General features: G+C 41.2%; 2 protein-coding genes and 1 non-coding gene across 3 annotated transcripts; 2 read left to right on the plus strand and 1 right to left on the minus strand.

Annotated features, from left to right (window-relative positions):
• The first annotated feature begins 565 nt into the window (after positions 1 to 565).
• On the plus strand, positions 566 to 2,280 carry LOC130688714 (WASH complex subunit 1-like). The gene is made up of 4 exons (XM_057511729.2): positions 566 to 583; positions 644 to 1,304; positions 1,367 to 1,971; positions 2,034 to 2,280. Exons 2-4 carry the CDS (start codon positions 680 to 682, stop codon positions 2,157 to 2,159), a joined length of 1,356 nt encoding a protein of 451 aa, XP_057367712.1. The 5' UTR covers positions 566 to 583; positions 644 to 679; the 3' UTR covers positions 2,160 to 2,280.
• LOC130688480 (endosome/lysosome-associated apoptosis and autophagy regulator family member 2-like) lies at positions 2,143 to 10,250 on the minus strand. The gene is made up of 14 exons (XM_057511464.2): positions 10,173 to 10,250; positions 6,233 to 6,373; positions 5,900 to 6,026; positions 5,474 to 5,829; positions 4,988 to 5,407; positions 4,606 to 4,924; positions 4,336 to 4,535; positions 3,770 to 4,272; positions 3,567 to 3,711; positions 3,294 to 3,496; positions 3,029 to 3,214; positions 2,825 to 2,957; positions 2,424 to 2,738; positions 2,143 to 2,359 (listed from the first exon to the last, which is right to left on the minus strand). The coding sequence occupies exons 1-14, from the start codon at positions 10,248 to 10,250 to the stop codon at positions 2,306 to 2,308; spliced, it is 3,180 nt and encodes a 1,059-aa protein (XP_057367447.1). The 3' UTR covers positions 2,143 to 2,305.
• A 623-nt stretch (positions 10,251 to 10,873) lies between these two features.
• Trnat-cgu (transfer RNA threonine (anticodon CGU)) lies at positions 10,874 to 10,971 on the plus strand. The gene is made up of 2 exons: positions 10,874 to 10,909; positions 10,936 to 10,971. It is a non-coding gene; the product is annotated as a tRNA-Thr (tRNA).
• Positions 10,972 to 15,813: the final 4,842 nt, after the last annotated feature.

Genomic DNA, 15,813 nt, shown 5'->3' on the forward strand with positions numbered 1-15,813 from the left:
CCATCGTAATTTAGAATAATTCTAACTCCTTCTGACTCACGTGGAGCCTCACACTCCTTGAAGATATTAAGTAGTCCGTGAATAGAAGGGAGCATTAGCCTTTGTTATTGCTCTACTTTCACCATCGTGATATGGACGTGTTGTTTTTCTTTTAAAACATGGTTTTCAACCGGGTTATAGTTGACTAAGTACGGCTATGTAAGCGAATCGGGGGAAAATTTTGGACCGCAAATTATCATACTTGGTTATTTCTCGTTTCGCTGTCGGTTTCCAGTTTTGGTTAACACGTTCCCAAAAATTCATGATAAGCAACTGAGTATAGCGAACGTTGCAATTGCGAAATGAAACAACATGGTGAAACAATGAAAATAGTAAAAACTGTATTCATTTTGTGGCATGTTTTGTTTTTGTTTCCTGGTAAAATATTAATTGGTAAATTTGATTATTCGTTAAACCAGAATCAACTTTGGCATTGTTGAACGTGAAGTCGTGAACGAATAAATGGTGGATCGTTTTAAGTTCGTCTGCCACGATTGGCAAAGTCAAAGCAATTCAGTTATAAACAAACAATGCGATAGTTCTTGTAAGTTGCCTTTTTTTTTTGATTATTTGATGAGGTAGTTTTATTTCGTTACTCCTTTAGATTTGAAAACATATACGACGAAAATATTGTAATGAAATGGGAGTTTACGAAATACCTCTAGTGTCGTCTAATCTCCGGCCGCAAGAAATGATCACACAAATGGCCGACACTTTGGAATTCTTGGTTCAAGTTTCAAATGAAATCTTTGCCCGAGTAACATCTAGAATTATGGAGAGCCGAACGAGAATCAACAATATTCACCAAAGAGTAGAGCTTGCACAGTCTAAAATTGATGGATTGAAAGGCAGCCGCAAAGCAACAAAAGTATTTTCAAGCTCCAGATTTCCAGGAAATTTTCATGCCAACAGCAAAAGCATTTTCCATGGGACTAGTCTGAAGTTGAATAGAACTACAGTTGACAACAATCATACAGAAATTATGGTCGATGGTGACATGATATTTTATCCAGTACATCAACAGAATGGAACACGACAACAAATATTAGCACCTCCTGGTTCAGCATCAGAGCTATTGATTTTTAACACAGAAGATCTTGCCTTTCAAGGACGGTCATTGTCTGATAAATGTTCCAAATCTACCTTACGAAGGAAACATGACTCGGAAATGTCTACAGACACTTCACTTGGTGACGCCCCATGGTCCATTAGCCAAAGAGATCAGCTTGAACGGAGCAACCCTTTGAATTTTTCATACATTCCAGGTAATTCTGAAATTTCTAGATATTTTGTTTACATAAGCATTTAAATAAATGCAACTTTGCAGGACTCGGAGATGTTCCAGAACTGGATCTCCCTTTGGCGCTTCCAGATTTACCCGGTGTTGCGGATGACTTGGCCTATAACGAGGATGTTGGTCCGGGTATCGCTCCCTCGCTAATTGCGGCCCTTCCCGACTTATCTCAATTAACTGAAAACAGCAAAACAACAAACCATTCTCCTCTTCCTCCTCCACCCCCACCATTCATACCTGTTCCTCTTCCATCAACGAATTCTCCCTCTCCTGCAGCTCTTACGCCAGCTCCACCCCCTCCGCCACCTCCACCACCACCTCCCGTAAACCTGCCTTCACTCCCATCGGTTCCATCTCCTCCTGCCCCGTCGTTGCCTGCAATCATTGCATCTAGTAGCGCTACAACGCCGAGCACGCCTTCGGTGCCATTGGCAGATCGCTCCAACTTGATGGCGGCGATTCGCGAAGCGGGTGGAGCGAGCAAGTTAAAATCATCTGCTCGTGTTAAGCATACTCAGGCTGTTAAAGAGCAACAACAGCAAAACAGCAGCAGTAAACCATCAGCTGCCGCATCCCGCCAAGCTCCTGCAGGAGATCTGATGGTAGATCTTTTTAACAAGCTTTCTATGCGACGAAAGGTAATTCTTCTCCAAACATTAACAATCGGCTGGTGTTTGCAGTAATTTGAGGGATTTTATAGGGCATTTCTGGTCAAAATCAAGAAACAGCAGGGCCGATGGAACGAATTTCAGCCATGATTCCACCACCGCCACCTCCAGCAGCCGCGAACGTCTCGAGCTCAGATGAAGTTGAAGATTGGAAATGATATATTTTGTTGTTGTTGTTGTTGTTTTGGTTGTGGTTACAAAGAAATACAATCTCAAGCCATGTTTCTCAAATGACATAAAAATGAATAGGTAAATATAGAAATCGTAAATTTCATACAAGCCTCTTTTCCACGTTCCTTCCATTCTAAGATTGTGCTTCCGTCAATTGAATCGTTTCGAATGGGCTGCCCGACTCGCTCTGGAAATCAGAAGGAAAGATTAGGTTACTACACCAATTTCTAAATCTCCCTGATATGCCGTACCTTGTATGCTGTCATGGATCGTATTTTGTTGACTAGGCCGAAACTTTTCATGGGGACGGTAACTGATACTTCGTCCTCTTCTTCCTCTTCGTCGTCATCGAGGGCGCAGCTCTCGGCGGCCGCCATTTCCGTCTCGCATTCGTTGCCGTTGTCTTTGAGACTCGAAGTCGTATCGGTTCCACTGCTGCTCGATGGAGCCGATCGCTGTCTGGCAAGACGGCTGTACTTGTACTCGAGCCGACGGTTGCGCTTCCAGCAGATGAACACGGTCAGGCAAAGAAGGATGGCCGTTCCAACGCAACCCATAATAATCAGCTGTTTACATAAGACAGGAAATAAACAAAGCTATTTAAATGTACACACTTCTTAAACGTTAGTCAAATTTTCTTTTCAGTATTTACCTGTACCACAAACGGGATTTGTGTGGAACAAGGTACTTTCTTGGTGCCAGGCACGTCATCAGCCATAAGGCAATACTTGGGCGCCAGGTAATGAACGTTCTGCTCTCCAGCTATGCATTCGCTCTTGACCACCCTGTAAAAGACGGGGGAAGAGGAGTGTTAGAAACACGAGAATAAATCTAGCTCTCGTAACGTTATACAAACTTGATATCCTGTGCGCCACAAATGGGACAAACAGTACTGGATGACCAGAGGAAATGGAAATGACACCCGTCGCAAGTACCGTCCGGGCAACGTGAAGGTAAAGTCACTTGGCCAGCTCCTGGCTGATCGGCATCGCAACGTAACGTCACCGTCGTCGTCCTGCCTTTCGGGCATGATTTAGTCGCCCTGACGTCCAACGACATACACGTGAACAGAGCAAATTAAATATTTTAACGAAAAATAATCAACAGGTGGCATTTTTTACGTTGGAGTGCCAAAGAAGACATGCAAGTCTTTGGAATTGTAGAACTCTTCAAGAACCCGCGTATCACCGAATTGGGCTTCGTTTGTGATGCCAAGCAGGTGATCTCCTAGCGTCACTGATTGTGTTGACAGAGGACTGCTTCCGCCTGACGCATCTAAACTCTGAGACGGAATCAACGTGGTCCGGCACACTAACGCTTTCACCTGGAAATTGACGAGAATGAATACAGATTATTTTTTAAACCAACAATAAATTCAAACAATGGAAACGAACTGATTTAGGCTCGCCCTCAGACTGGAACGTGATATTGTTGGCACAATTGACTGGCACCTTGCCACAAAGGCTTATGTTAAACACGTGAAAGTACTGCATGCCCGAAGCGGTGAAAAGTAAACTGCCCCGCACTTCGTGGAACGCACTATCAAATAAACAACACCATTTAAAACAAATTCAATTCAATTTCATTGATGAAGTACCTTCCGATTTTACGGAGATCGTAACGTGTACCGTTGACAGTTGGGGTACAATCAGTGGTACACGTTTTGCCATCGGTGCTAATAAGACCAGGTCCGCAGTTGATACAAGCTGATCGACCGACCGCTGCTGGATCCAGTACGACCGTGTTGGCAGGGCACGGCTGGCAACGAGTCGTCGAGGCTTCGGTGTAGTGTCCAGGTGGGCAAGGTATGCAGCCGGACGCATCGGCTCCCTGAGCACAAGGCAAACAAACGGACGCACCTCCTTCTATTGTGTTGGTCACGTTGATACTATCGATCCGGGCGCTATCCGTGTCAAATAGCCTCAACCGCTGCACGCCAGCGGCGCTGTAAGGTATCATTCCGTCTTGAGACCAGGCTTGCTTCTGGAATGCCCAATTGAATGTATACGATCCGTTTTGCGGAATCGAATAACTAAAATGTTGCTTGGGTGCACGACCACTCCACGTCTGGATCACTGAGATGCCTTTGGCAGGAGAACTCTGTGCGGTGTGGGTACGCCAAAATAAATTCACATTTTCATCAACATTGTTCTGGATTTTTACCTGCATAAAAACAAATTGGCAATCTCCTTCACAATCGAGTTGGAATGTGAATGACACAGTGCCTCGACCAGCCCGAAATCCTTTGTCAATTTTCAGGGACAATATGAGATACGAGTCGGGAGCGTGACCGTGCCCCGTTCTCAGGTGATCACCAGATGTCAACCAAGCGGCGGCCGTGGTGCACCCAGTTCCAGTGTAGCCTGGAAAGCGTAAAAAACAAAAGTATTAAAGATAAATTCTTTAGGCTGTGAGCTGGAAAAAGAAGTAAACCTTCTAAACTCATGCAGCGTGCAGACATAACTCCCGGCAGAGCGCTCCACCAGATAAATTGGAATCCTGTATTAGGCGCTGTGGATGGTGGACATGATCGACAGGGTCGTATTCCGTCCGAAATGCTTCCAGATGGACAAAACCGACAAGTGCCCGAAGTGTAATCCATCTGCATCCCTGGGTTACACGGCGGGCATTTCCGACGTTCGGCACCCGACGGCAACTTGGCCGACGAAGGTAAATCATCGCGACAAGTACGAGGCTCCACCCATTGATACGTCACGAGCGTATTGTTTCTTTCATCACACGCTGAATGAACCTGAAAATTTAAAAAAAAGAAATCTTTATCGATTGTTTCAGCTGTTTCAAACAAGTCTTTCACTTCGAAATAATCATTTTGAGTGCATGGTGGTCGTTTGTGACATCTTCCGCTGCCCGGCGTAGAGTACGAAGTCTTGACATCACATCGAGTACATTGGGTGGCCCCTCTGCCTGAATAAGAATCAGCCGGGCAATCTTGGCATTGACGAGAACGTGGGCCCGGTGCGTGAGTTCCATTACGACAGGGAGTGCAACCCGTCGAAACGGCTGGATCAGCCACGCCGCTCACTTCGATCGATTTGATGAGTAGCGGTTTCGTCTGATGGCGACCAGAGATACCCATCGCTTTCCATTGGAGTACGTTGAGTCCAGCCGGAAGCTGAATGGACTTGCTCGTCCTCCACTTGCCTTCTTCCGTGACAGTTGGCCAGCGGATTTCATCACCACCACCCGACACGCTTTGGCACAGTTCATTCTGAGCCTGTCCAACAAACAAAAGAGGTGTGAAAAGAATTCAAACAAAATGACAATCGAATTCGATTGATACCTGGAATTCAAAGATAGTGTCATCATCGGGGTATTGATACGTATAGCGCAACGCTCCTGCTTGGATGAGACGGACTGTGTAGACGAGAGTGGCGACGCAAGAACCTCCGGGGAAAGCGATATAGTCCCCTCGAGTTTGCCATTCTGATTTGGAGCAGTTGGTAAAAGATCTCTCACGTTCCAGCATGGAAAAGGAGGAACGCGACGTGAGCGGTTCAACCAAAACGGAGAATCCGTCTGGAAGTTGGTCCCAAATTTCATGACGTACCATTCCGCCGAGAGAGTACGTTCCGGGCGGACAATCGTGACATTGAAGCAGCTCCAGATCAAAGTACTCTCCCGATTTGCAAGTCAACGCTGCTCAAACCCAAAATATTTTTAAAAGTATTTTATGTAATACAAGGTTACTATTTTATCTTAATCTTACAGCAATCTTGAAGGCGGACGGGTGCGTTGGGTGCCCCACCAGTGCAGACTCCAGCCGCCGGAACGGATACCCTCCAGCGACCGCCCGTCGTAGGGTCGCATTCAGTCAACTCGTAATGGAAATCTCTCTGTTGGTTGTGGTTAGTTATCACACCGGATGCAGATGGATAATAAATGTCGAAACGAAAAGAAAAATAAAATCGATTAAATATATGAGGCAGAATAAAAGGCCGAGTCCGGCTAGTACGTAGTACATGTTCAAGTGCCGTGAATTGTCACGATTCATTGCACAATAAGAACAATGTGGATTGAAAATTAGAACACGGTAACTTACGGGTTGGCATGTAGGCAGGTTATCAGCAGTTGTGCGACTACTGATGCCAATACAAACGAGCAATAGCAGCGACGTAGAGTAGTAATAACCGACCATGGCTGTTCTCCTTTTCGCGTTGGGCTCTTTATCAGGCGTGTTCCACTGTTACAAACTGATGAAACAACACGATGGTGGACGAAAACGCAATGGATCGGTTTGAAACACTGTAAGTTGAATTTAAAACACCATTAGTTTCGACACATCAAGACTTGACTGACAAAATGCCGTGTGTTAAAAAACAGGGTCAACAAGTTTGTGCGGTCTGCCAGCCCGAGACCTAGTAAGAACAAATACTGGAGAAACGAAGCAAAGGGAAACGGGCGGATCGTTCCCCCAAAAGCATTATCGATCAGCGTCGCGCGCAACCACCATCATGGATTTTTTTGTGTCCCCTCTTTTCCTCCCCCCTTCGATCGCGATTACGTCACAGCGCCATTCTTTTTTTTTTTTTTTTTTTTTTAGATGTAATTCTTCTACTCTCCACCATCCTCTGCAGGGATCTCATCTAACATTCACCACGCAAACAGGGACAGAGCAGCACGCAACGCTGATTAAAAACCATTTACTTGACAGGCAACTCACGGCTCTTGATTTATTACTTAAATTGATGGCAGACACAGGGCTGGATCATGGAGGCGATGCGTTTAAGCCAAAGAGTGTATGTCATACGTCACCCCAAAACCTTGAGGATTTCGAGACTAGCACGTACAACCCGATTATGCGATTAGAAGCGCAGTACGTGTCACTATCTATCTTGTTTACGATGATTTTGTGAACAAGTATTGTTCATAAAACAGTCAAGTTTCCCGTCTTTGACAGCTTTCAAAGGCAACTTGCTGCAAGAAAAATTGTCTTGATGAAAATTGTGTCGGGGTGCTAACGTTAAAAGGGCAAGCGATTAGTCTGGAGTTAAATGCACGAGCGGCATCAGGTGGTTCAATAGACACTCATCTTGACTCGGCTGTAGGGACTCTTTAATCGCTTCTACAAGCCTCTAACAAAGAAAGGCACATCGAAGAATTCATATAAATAGCGAAAAGTGCATTTTCGATGATCCTCGAGCTCACGTTGATCGGTCCTGAGAAAGTGACTGAGGAAAGCTGTAAAGAATCCTTTTAGGCAGCCTATTTTTCTCCGTTAATAGAATGGGTTCTAATCATCCTAAAGGGTGAAAGCAACTCGATCTCGATCCTCGTCAATCGCAGCAGAAAAGAGGTTTTGTTTCCTTATTTTGTTTGCCTACTTTCTTTTTCAAACCGCATTAAAGTTAATTCGGAATCAAACGGTACTAAGTCGTTTCGGCTTTAACTGTATCAATCTCAGTTGCCCTATTCGTCTACCAGCTTCAATTTCTTGGAATCAGTGTATCTCTATTGACTAAATTTCATACTTACGATTCGTCTTGACAAGTTCCATTGATGAAGGTTGTCGAAGAAAGGATTTTGAATTCCGAGGTTGACGAACGGTCAACTATGTCGTCAGCATCACTGCGATACTGAATGCAAGCAAAAAAAGGTAGAATGATTATCCAAGCCTCACAAGTAGATAGATGTCAAGTCAACTTAATGCAAATTGTGATTTGCATTTCTTACCCGAAGAATAGCTTACAACTTTCTTCCAAAACTTTAAATATGTGGTATTGCCTTTGTAGAATTCAGCACTCTAAAAAAACAGATTGCCTAAGATGTTAGAAAGATAAATATCATATTTTACGTTTCTCTAAATGGTACAGGAAATCAAGCCTGCAAAGTTTACCAATAATGATGTATGACATCATTATTGCCTGGCAACAGCCATCCATAATGTCAGTGCCTTTGTTTTTTGAGTAGCTGAGATGATGTCACATTGCTGAGCAACAATTTCTATACTATTTTTAGATAGGTTTGCATCATTGAGAATTCATTCTGGATAACGAATTTTCTATGCTCATTTTCTCGCCCTCGTCATTTTTCGTTTTTTTATGATCCGTTACGTTTTCACACGAATCTGTTGAAAACCTAGTGAAAAATATTAAATGGTAATTGATTTTCCTGGGCATAACACTCAACTTATTGACGAAAAGCAGACGTGTCACAGGCATATCTCATCATTTCCCGCCTTTTAACCAATATCGCCACGTTGATTTTAATGACTGCTAGATGGCGTTGTTGCTCTGCAAAATGGAAAAGAAATGTATACCATGAGGTAGGTCCTTCATGTGTAAAGGACAAAAAAAAATAAAATGTTTTATAGAAAAAAAAAGTAGGTTTTTCCATCACACTGATGAGATCACGTGAATTCTTGGAACAAAATTGGAAAAGAAGAGAAGAAAAAGGGATTTACTCACATAACCTCTGTGCAGTGAACGCATGTTGAAGCATTTCAATCCATTGTAAATGCTTTTTTTATAGGTAAGACCTTTCCCACAAGGAATCATTTACTGATCTACACCTTTATCACGCTTGAAGTACCGTACCTGATGGCAACAATGACACAAATAGAAACGAAATATCTAAACGCATGATTCGAAATCGAGCTTTAAGTGGTAGACCACTACAGAAAATGTGTGGTCGCCATGAGGCGTGTCGCGACGCCTCTCGGATCAAATTGTCTCTATCTTTTTGGATTATTCCAAAAGCAAATAACAAAAGAAAAAACGACGTTGATCTGATGTACATGTAGAGCGAAAGATATGAATGTTGGCGAGACAACAGAGAATGTGAGAAGGGAATCAAACGGGCCAGAAGATCTTTTAATGCAATCAAACAGTCAGAAAGCAAAGAACGACGAGGCAGAGTTATGTATAGATATGTATATCTGCGTTGTTTGCCTTGACGAGAGGTTTGGATGTCGTGTTGACGTTGAAGCTTTTCTACCAAAAAAACCGTTGTGGAAGACGCCCAGGTTTGAAATGAGAAGGGAATGATAAAATCAATGTAAAGAAAAACTACGTTGTCAACGAACACGTCCTAATAGAATCTTTACAATTCCTTTGATTCGTTCGACAGTGTGAATAATACTTTTTAAATGTGAGTGATTACATTGTAAAGTTTCACTCTAGAATAAATCTAAATTTTTTTTTCTGATTAGGAATATCTGTTGCAAGACTTGCTGAAGTGTAATATGAGCTTGCCATGGTTCTTGGAAAAGCCTTTAAGGTAAGTTAAACAGACATTGCCTTCCATTGTTTACTTTTATTTTCAGCTGAATAGATTTTGATCATTGATGTAAAGTTTGATTTTTGAAATTTGAAAGATATCACTGGCTAACTGGATGTCCTTGCTAACAACTCGATGATCTTGAGATTTCTCGTTGGTAAAAGCGTTCGCCATCGCAGACAAACCCAGTAGACACAAAACTGAAGAATGAAAACGAATGGCTTGTTCCCCTATCGCGAACTAACTCATCGATGAAGGATATCGTAGTATTTCCGAATCGCATAGGAAACTTAAGGTCGAGTACATTTTATTTCTTTTATCAAGCGATAAAAATTTATTGTTTAAAAAAAAAAGTTTAATTACAGGCAAAGGATTCAAACATTATGTTCAATAGATTATGCAAATAATCTTTATTCCAAAAAATGGTTATCTAATGCTGCATACGGGGTTTTGCTGTACAAAGACGATTGATGTTACGCTTCCACGCCACTATAGCTAAGCTACTATCGAGTGATCGGGCTTGTTCATTCAACAATTAACATAATCATGACATTTAGTCTTGTTGCAGGAAACAGTTTGCACAAATCTTGCCGGCAAAGAAAGTCAAATCATCAAGACGTAATAACGAGCAGTCCATTCATTCTGCTCCTATTTAACCTTTTTGGTTTATTCCACTACAACTTTGAAACGAAAAAAGTCCCTTTGGTTTATAGTCAGTGGATGATGTTTGTTATAAACTCACAAAACCGAACCAAAAACAAAACTTTGGCTAAATCCGCCGGCATGGTGGAACGGACGGAAACAGCAGCTTTCTGGAACGCTGCAATCAGCTGATGCGTCATCTTTGATAGCCAACTTTGCCGTTTAAAGATTATCATTGCAAAGAACGTAGGCCGAAATGCATGACATTTATCGATTATAGGTTGTCCGTTGTTCACGTTTTCAAAGACAAATGTCGGGTTGCATTTGGTCATCACGAACCAAAAGACGCACACGGCTGTGGTCTTCATTTGACGTCACTCTAAATTAGAAAGTTGGTCAACTGGAACGATATACGCATCACACAAAAGCCAGAGTTGTGCCCAGTGGCTCGATGATCGTATAGCCCACAAGATTGGTAAGAAAACCTTAACTCTAAAGCATTGTTGTTTTCTTGCGTAAAAATGATAAACTTTCTAGCTGGTTAACAGGAAATGACAGCGCATGGAACACCTTTTCTTCTTGTGCAGTACATCTGCTTGTTGATCTTTACGGTAGAAGTCCATGGGTTTCATAGATTCGTGGATGAATCATCCTAGGAGCCAGTTACTTTCAACAGGTATAACTAATTTGAGAATCATTTTTGCATGTGACTTAGCAAAGGATCTCGGCAAAAAAAATGTAATTAGAGTCAAGGTCTTATCGAAGTCTTGAAACGTCGTACACAAGCAGGTATCTATTTATATGATAACTCTAAAATAACACTGTCTTCTTAGCTCAGTGGTAGAGCGCTGGTCTCGTAATTCCATGTAAATTAAGGAAAAGGATAACCAGAGGCCGAGAGTTCAACTCTCTCAGGAGGCAAATTTTAAATCAAATCAATGCTATTTTGAACGAGTTTTTAACACTTTTATGTGGGAAACGATAGCACCGATGAAACACTTGTGGATCCGGGGATGGACATCAAGAGAGAATGTGATTTACGGTCAAGATTATACACATTAAAAGCAAAGAGGCATTTAGGCGAAAATCAAAAATAAAGCCAGCATCAATAGAAGAGGGTCGAAACAATAACCCCAACTTAGACATCCTTGAAAATATTGATGCCTCAGTTATCAATCAGATTTGTTCCAGTTCACTTGGCCGTCATTTCTTGGCTTGCCCGCTTTGGATAGGGTGACTCATCGAATTGGAAATCATCCAACCTGGGCAGGATGATCAAAACTGGCCAGCAGCGAACAACAATGATTTAAAAAGAATGAAATGGCGGACACGTACAAATTTCGCCCGTCTACGCTGGACTACGGCCACAAAAAGGAAAAGCAAATCCCTGCGAAAGTTTGAAATGCTAAATTTGCAAACATGGCCATCTATTATTATTATTTTATTTTACAGATGTGTACGATGGTGAGCTCTTGAAGATGCAATGAAAATTCTGGTTTAGTCCTCTGGGCTGTAAAAGAAATCCTTTCGTTTTTTTTGTTTTTTTTCATCTAACAAAGGATTCATACTGGACCATTTGGCAGAAGATCCGGACTTTAGGCGCCATTGAGAACCGATAATCGTAAAGACCAAGTTTATTGTCCCGATAGCAACGTTCTAAAATGACTGCATTTAAATTCGTACTTCTTTTTCCACAGTAGAATTTGATGGCAAATAATTCCTTCGTTGTTCGTTCATGGGAATGAGTAATTAGAAACATTACTCAATCAGAACTAATCGGCCATGGTCAGCAGATCAGCAAATAGAATTGCTTCATTTGTTCTACGATATCGTTAGGCGATTATCAATCGTACCTCTTCTTTTCTTTCAGGTTAATGTCCTAAAAAGAGATGGACTTCTTTCAAAATAAAAATGGCCATTCTTTTGAGTCTACTAGGTGGTGTGGAATATTGATCCTTTCGACATCGTCTCAACACCCGTCGTGGAAACAGGGTCAATGTGTCCTTCAATTAAGTTATCTGGACACCATGGTCAGATCGAATTTCAACACGTTGATGTGTCCATCTTTAGTCAACGTATCTATAGGGAAGCAGCGAGATATAAATTCAACGACGATGGCAAAGAGCAAACAAGGTACATATTTTGTGCTATATTTAGCATTGTAAAATGATCTCCTCCGCTACCTATAGGTTAATTGATCGTATCGCGTAGATTTCTAGGCAGCATATCCTTTAGCACGTGATATCTAAAAACAGAAAGGATGAAAGCAAGTAGCAATACACATTTGCACCACTCTCCAAGAATCCCTTAAAAAAAAAAATCTTTTAAAGGAAAAAGGGTAACTTGAAATCCGCACGAGAATCCAAAATAACAAGCAGACAAAAAAGAAAAAAATTCTTTTAAATAAAAGTAGAAAGTAAGTCATTCGTGGCTAATGCCCGTTCGATGTACATGAGAGTAACGGCTCTTCTCTCCTATACATACATCCAATGCAGTTTTTCTTTTTCTTTTTTTTTTTTTGTTACTCGCTGCTCCTGATCGCTCCTGTTTTTTTTACCCGCTCAGCTTTTGACAGGAGACATCCTCGTCGTTTTCGGCCAAAAACCTTTCTCTCCATAGATATCGTCCTCTCTTAGCTCTGTATACGTATGTATAGCGGCTATCATCCGCCGCCCACAGACATCATTGATCTCTTCCCCTCTTTTATACACACACACAGATACAGTCTATATATCCTTTTTTTTTTTTCTCTTTTAGACTTTGTTTCGCTCTGTGTTGGGATTTTGTGCGAATTTCTTTTGTTGCCTCAGGCAAAGAATATATCCTCCCCCTTCTCAGCTCTTCTGTAAATGATGGGTACGTACATACAACTTGAATATGTTGTAGACTACAAATCTCTACCGGTGTGAGTCAAATAGCCCTTCTGGCTATACCTAGTGATAGAATAGCTAACGTAGCTTTAGTTTGTTTATTAAAAAAACGCAAGCAACAAGAAGAGAGGGCTCATCAGTATCTGTGCGTAAGAGATGACGTCGAGGTAACTAGAGTTTTTGCAGCTTTAGAAATGTCTCGTTCTGTTCATTTGACTTGAGCACAAAGTCCCATTGTTACACAACTATAAAGGTGAAATTGATGGGATTTAGGAGCTTGATGCCCTGCCCTGAAAGCCCTCAATTGAACAAAAGCTCGACAAAACGAAATAAAGAATTCGAAAAAGATAAAATAGAATCGAATGAAATGTCGTACATGGTGCCTTGCGAAATCTCAGCAAAGATCAATCGATTTTTTTTTTGAAGTAACGATCTTTCCTCTTGTTAATCAGAAAAGACTCTTTAAGCCAAACGTAACAACGTTAAACGTTTCACATCAAATGAGAAAGACTAGAACACGCCTGTGATTTAATTGAAAGAGAGAAGCACGTGCCGTCTTAAATATCATCAAATATATTTTCCAAAAAATAACAAGCCCAGAACAATAGACACAATATTCAATATTTTTGAAACGAATAAATCTTCTTTTAATTCGGTCTCTGTTATTCTGGGTGCATGTCAACTACTCCCACTTTTTTGTTCTGAACGACACGTTTGATTAAAAAAGTGTCGAAAAGGAAGATACAACAAAAAAAAAAGAAAGAAAAGATTTATAATATATCTATCCTTTCTTTTCTTTTTTTTTGAAGGGGATAGGGGGACCTTTCGCACCCACGTCGCATTGATGTCAAATCGGATCAATAGACGAACGAGAAGCAAAAGAACGAGATGGATAGGATTGATATTGCGTGAAGCCTGTCTATATGTATGCGAAATGATAGAGGCAACGCTTTTTACTCTCATTTTAATGTACGTGTCTTTTAAATCGATCGAAATGACGAGATTGCTTAAAGTAACAAATAAAAAAGAACTTTTAAGTGCAGTTACGTAGGGAATTCCGATTGCAGATACATCACGATTTTGTGTTCAAGTGTTACTCAATCGCACTATAAGCTTTTTATTGCGACAGCGTTCGCTAACCATTCGATGCGATGTATTTTTTTTTTTAAGTGATGGTGTAGTTTGCCAGTCACGTGATTTTTTCCTAGTTTCCTATTTTCACGGCATACTTCGTACGAACGCGCAATTTTAGAAGCGGCGCTGCCGAAAAAAGAAGGAATGCAAATTCAAAAAAAAAAAACGCGGCTGCTCAATTGATTTCAAAGGTTGCCATGGAAACGGCTCGAAAAAAAAATCTCTTTTATGCTTTGTATCGAGTTTGCACGGCAAAATCGATTTTGCTATAGCAAAACGTATCGGAACATTTCCCTGTTTTTCCATCTGATTTGCGTGATATCCAGTCCGTAATTTCTGGCGGACGCAATCCGAAATCTGTGTCGGGTTCCCAATTGAATGTTCTTGTTTTGGACCGAAATCGTGAATAGCACACACGTGATGGTATATATCGTTCTATACCATTCTCACCTGTATGGTGAAGGTGTGCACACCTCATTTTTTTTTTTTATTGCGGATCATACACGGAAACGTTTTTCACGCTTTAGATCGCGTGCAGATTGGAATGATGAAGCAAAGTGGATCGCTGTACAGTTTCTCTGTACATCTTCCTAATTTTCGCTTTCAATTTCAAATGGTTTCCGTCCGTGAACGGTAATTGGATTTCGTGTTGATTATATACAGGTTCACAGTCTATATACACGCTCGATCTGAGATTTGTTGATAGGGTGCCGGCGGGATTTTGGATTAGCGACTAACGTATAGATGTATAGCGAAGTAAGCTGAGCAAAAACTTTGAAATGCTTTTAATTGTATGAATTTCGCAGAGAACTATTGGGTCATAAATGGAAAATGTGTTCTTATGCGTTTATATGAACAGTCCTATGGATTTAAAGGAAAATTAAAGACGCTAACAGTTCGACGCTGATACAATTTATTAACTACGAAGTTTGAAACTTTGTTTTTTTCATTCCAATCGAAAGATTCAAGTAATTCAAAGAGAGAGGCGAAAACACGATTGTTTGTGGATTTGTTATTCATTTCGTTAGCCTCACATCATGTCTAAATCTCTTGACTCCACATCTCTGGTTGTACGAGGAGACCAAAGATCACGGAAGATCACAAACCAAATCCAAAAGGGAAACAAACACTCTCACAGATCTAAGAGGATTTGTATATGCAAAAACGTGTTACCATACCCGTTAGCTATACGTTTTTAAACAATAGTTTAAAGAAAAAAACATCAGCCTGGCTTTTTTGTGGGACGTTAAACGGAAATCAAAGACGAAATTGATTGACGAAAGACTCGCTGTGGCGTGTCAAAAACCCGATTACACGAATGGGCTGATGAATCGACAAAAACATCCAACTTTTTTTTTGTATACCCAAAGAGAAAAAAAAGGTCGTGTTCTTTTTTTTCCCCGTGATTTCCTCGTATATAATGTAGATGGAAGAAAATGTCCATCATCATTCCGGCAGTGATGCATCGCTCATCAGCACGAGGACCCGCCGCAATCAGCGGACGATTGACGTCTCTGTCGGCACGCCCTTTTATATATCAAACTCTATATATATGCCAGCAGAAAATGAAATGAACATTTGGATGGTCGTTTGATGTTGTATAGCACTCTCGGCGCACAGTTCTTGATTCAGTTTTTTTAAAGTCTATATATATACCACTGCACTAATTGATAAGAAAAACCCCAAAAAGAAATGCAGTGCACATACATGTAGAATGTTCATGGACTTGGTGTACAACAAAGTCTAGATGGGTTGATGA

Source organism: Daphnia carinata, chromosome 9, assembly GCF_022539665.2.
Source record: "Daphnia carinata strain CSIRO-1 chromosome 9, CSIRO_AGI_Dcar_HiC_V3, whole genome shotgun sequence".
In the NCBI taxonomy this organism is placed as follows: Eukaryota; Metazoa; Arthropoda; class Branchiopoda; order Diplostraca; family Daphniidae; genus Daphnia; species Daphnia carinata.

Bases quoted from the DNA above. Each gene is read 5' to 3' on its own strand.
- LOC130688480 (XM_057511464.2), bottom strand. From the start codon at position 10,250: ATGACGCATCAGCTGATTGCAGCGTTCCAGAAAGCTGCTGTTTCCGTC. The intron at 4,536-4,605 runs GTTTACTTCTTT...TACGCTTTCCAG, and splicing joins ACGCTGCATGAGTTTAGAAG to GCTACACTGGAACTGGGTGC. The intron at 3,215-3,293 runs GTAAAAAATGCC...GTTGGACGTCAG, and splicing joins GTCTTCTTTGGCACTCCAAC to GGCGACTAAATCATGCCCGA.
- LOC130688714 (XM_057511729.2), top strand. From the start codon at position 680: ATGGGAGTTTACGAAATACCTCTAGTGTCGTCTAATCTCCGGCCGCAA. The intron at 1,305-1,366 runs GTAATTCTGAAA...GCAACTTTGCAG, and splicing joins GAATTTTTCATACATTCCAG to GACTCGGAGATGTTCCAGAA. The intron at 1,972-2,033 runs GTAATTCTTCTC...GGGATTTTATAG, and splicing joins AGCTTTCTATGCGACGAAAG to GGCATTTCTGGTCAAAATCA.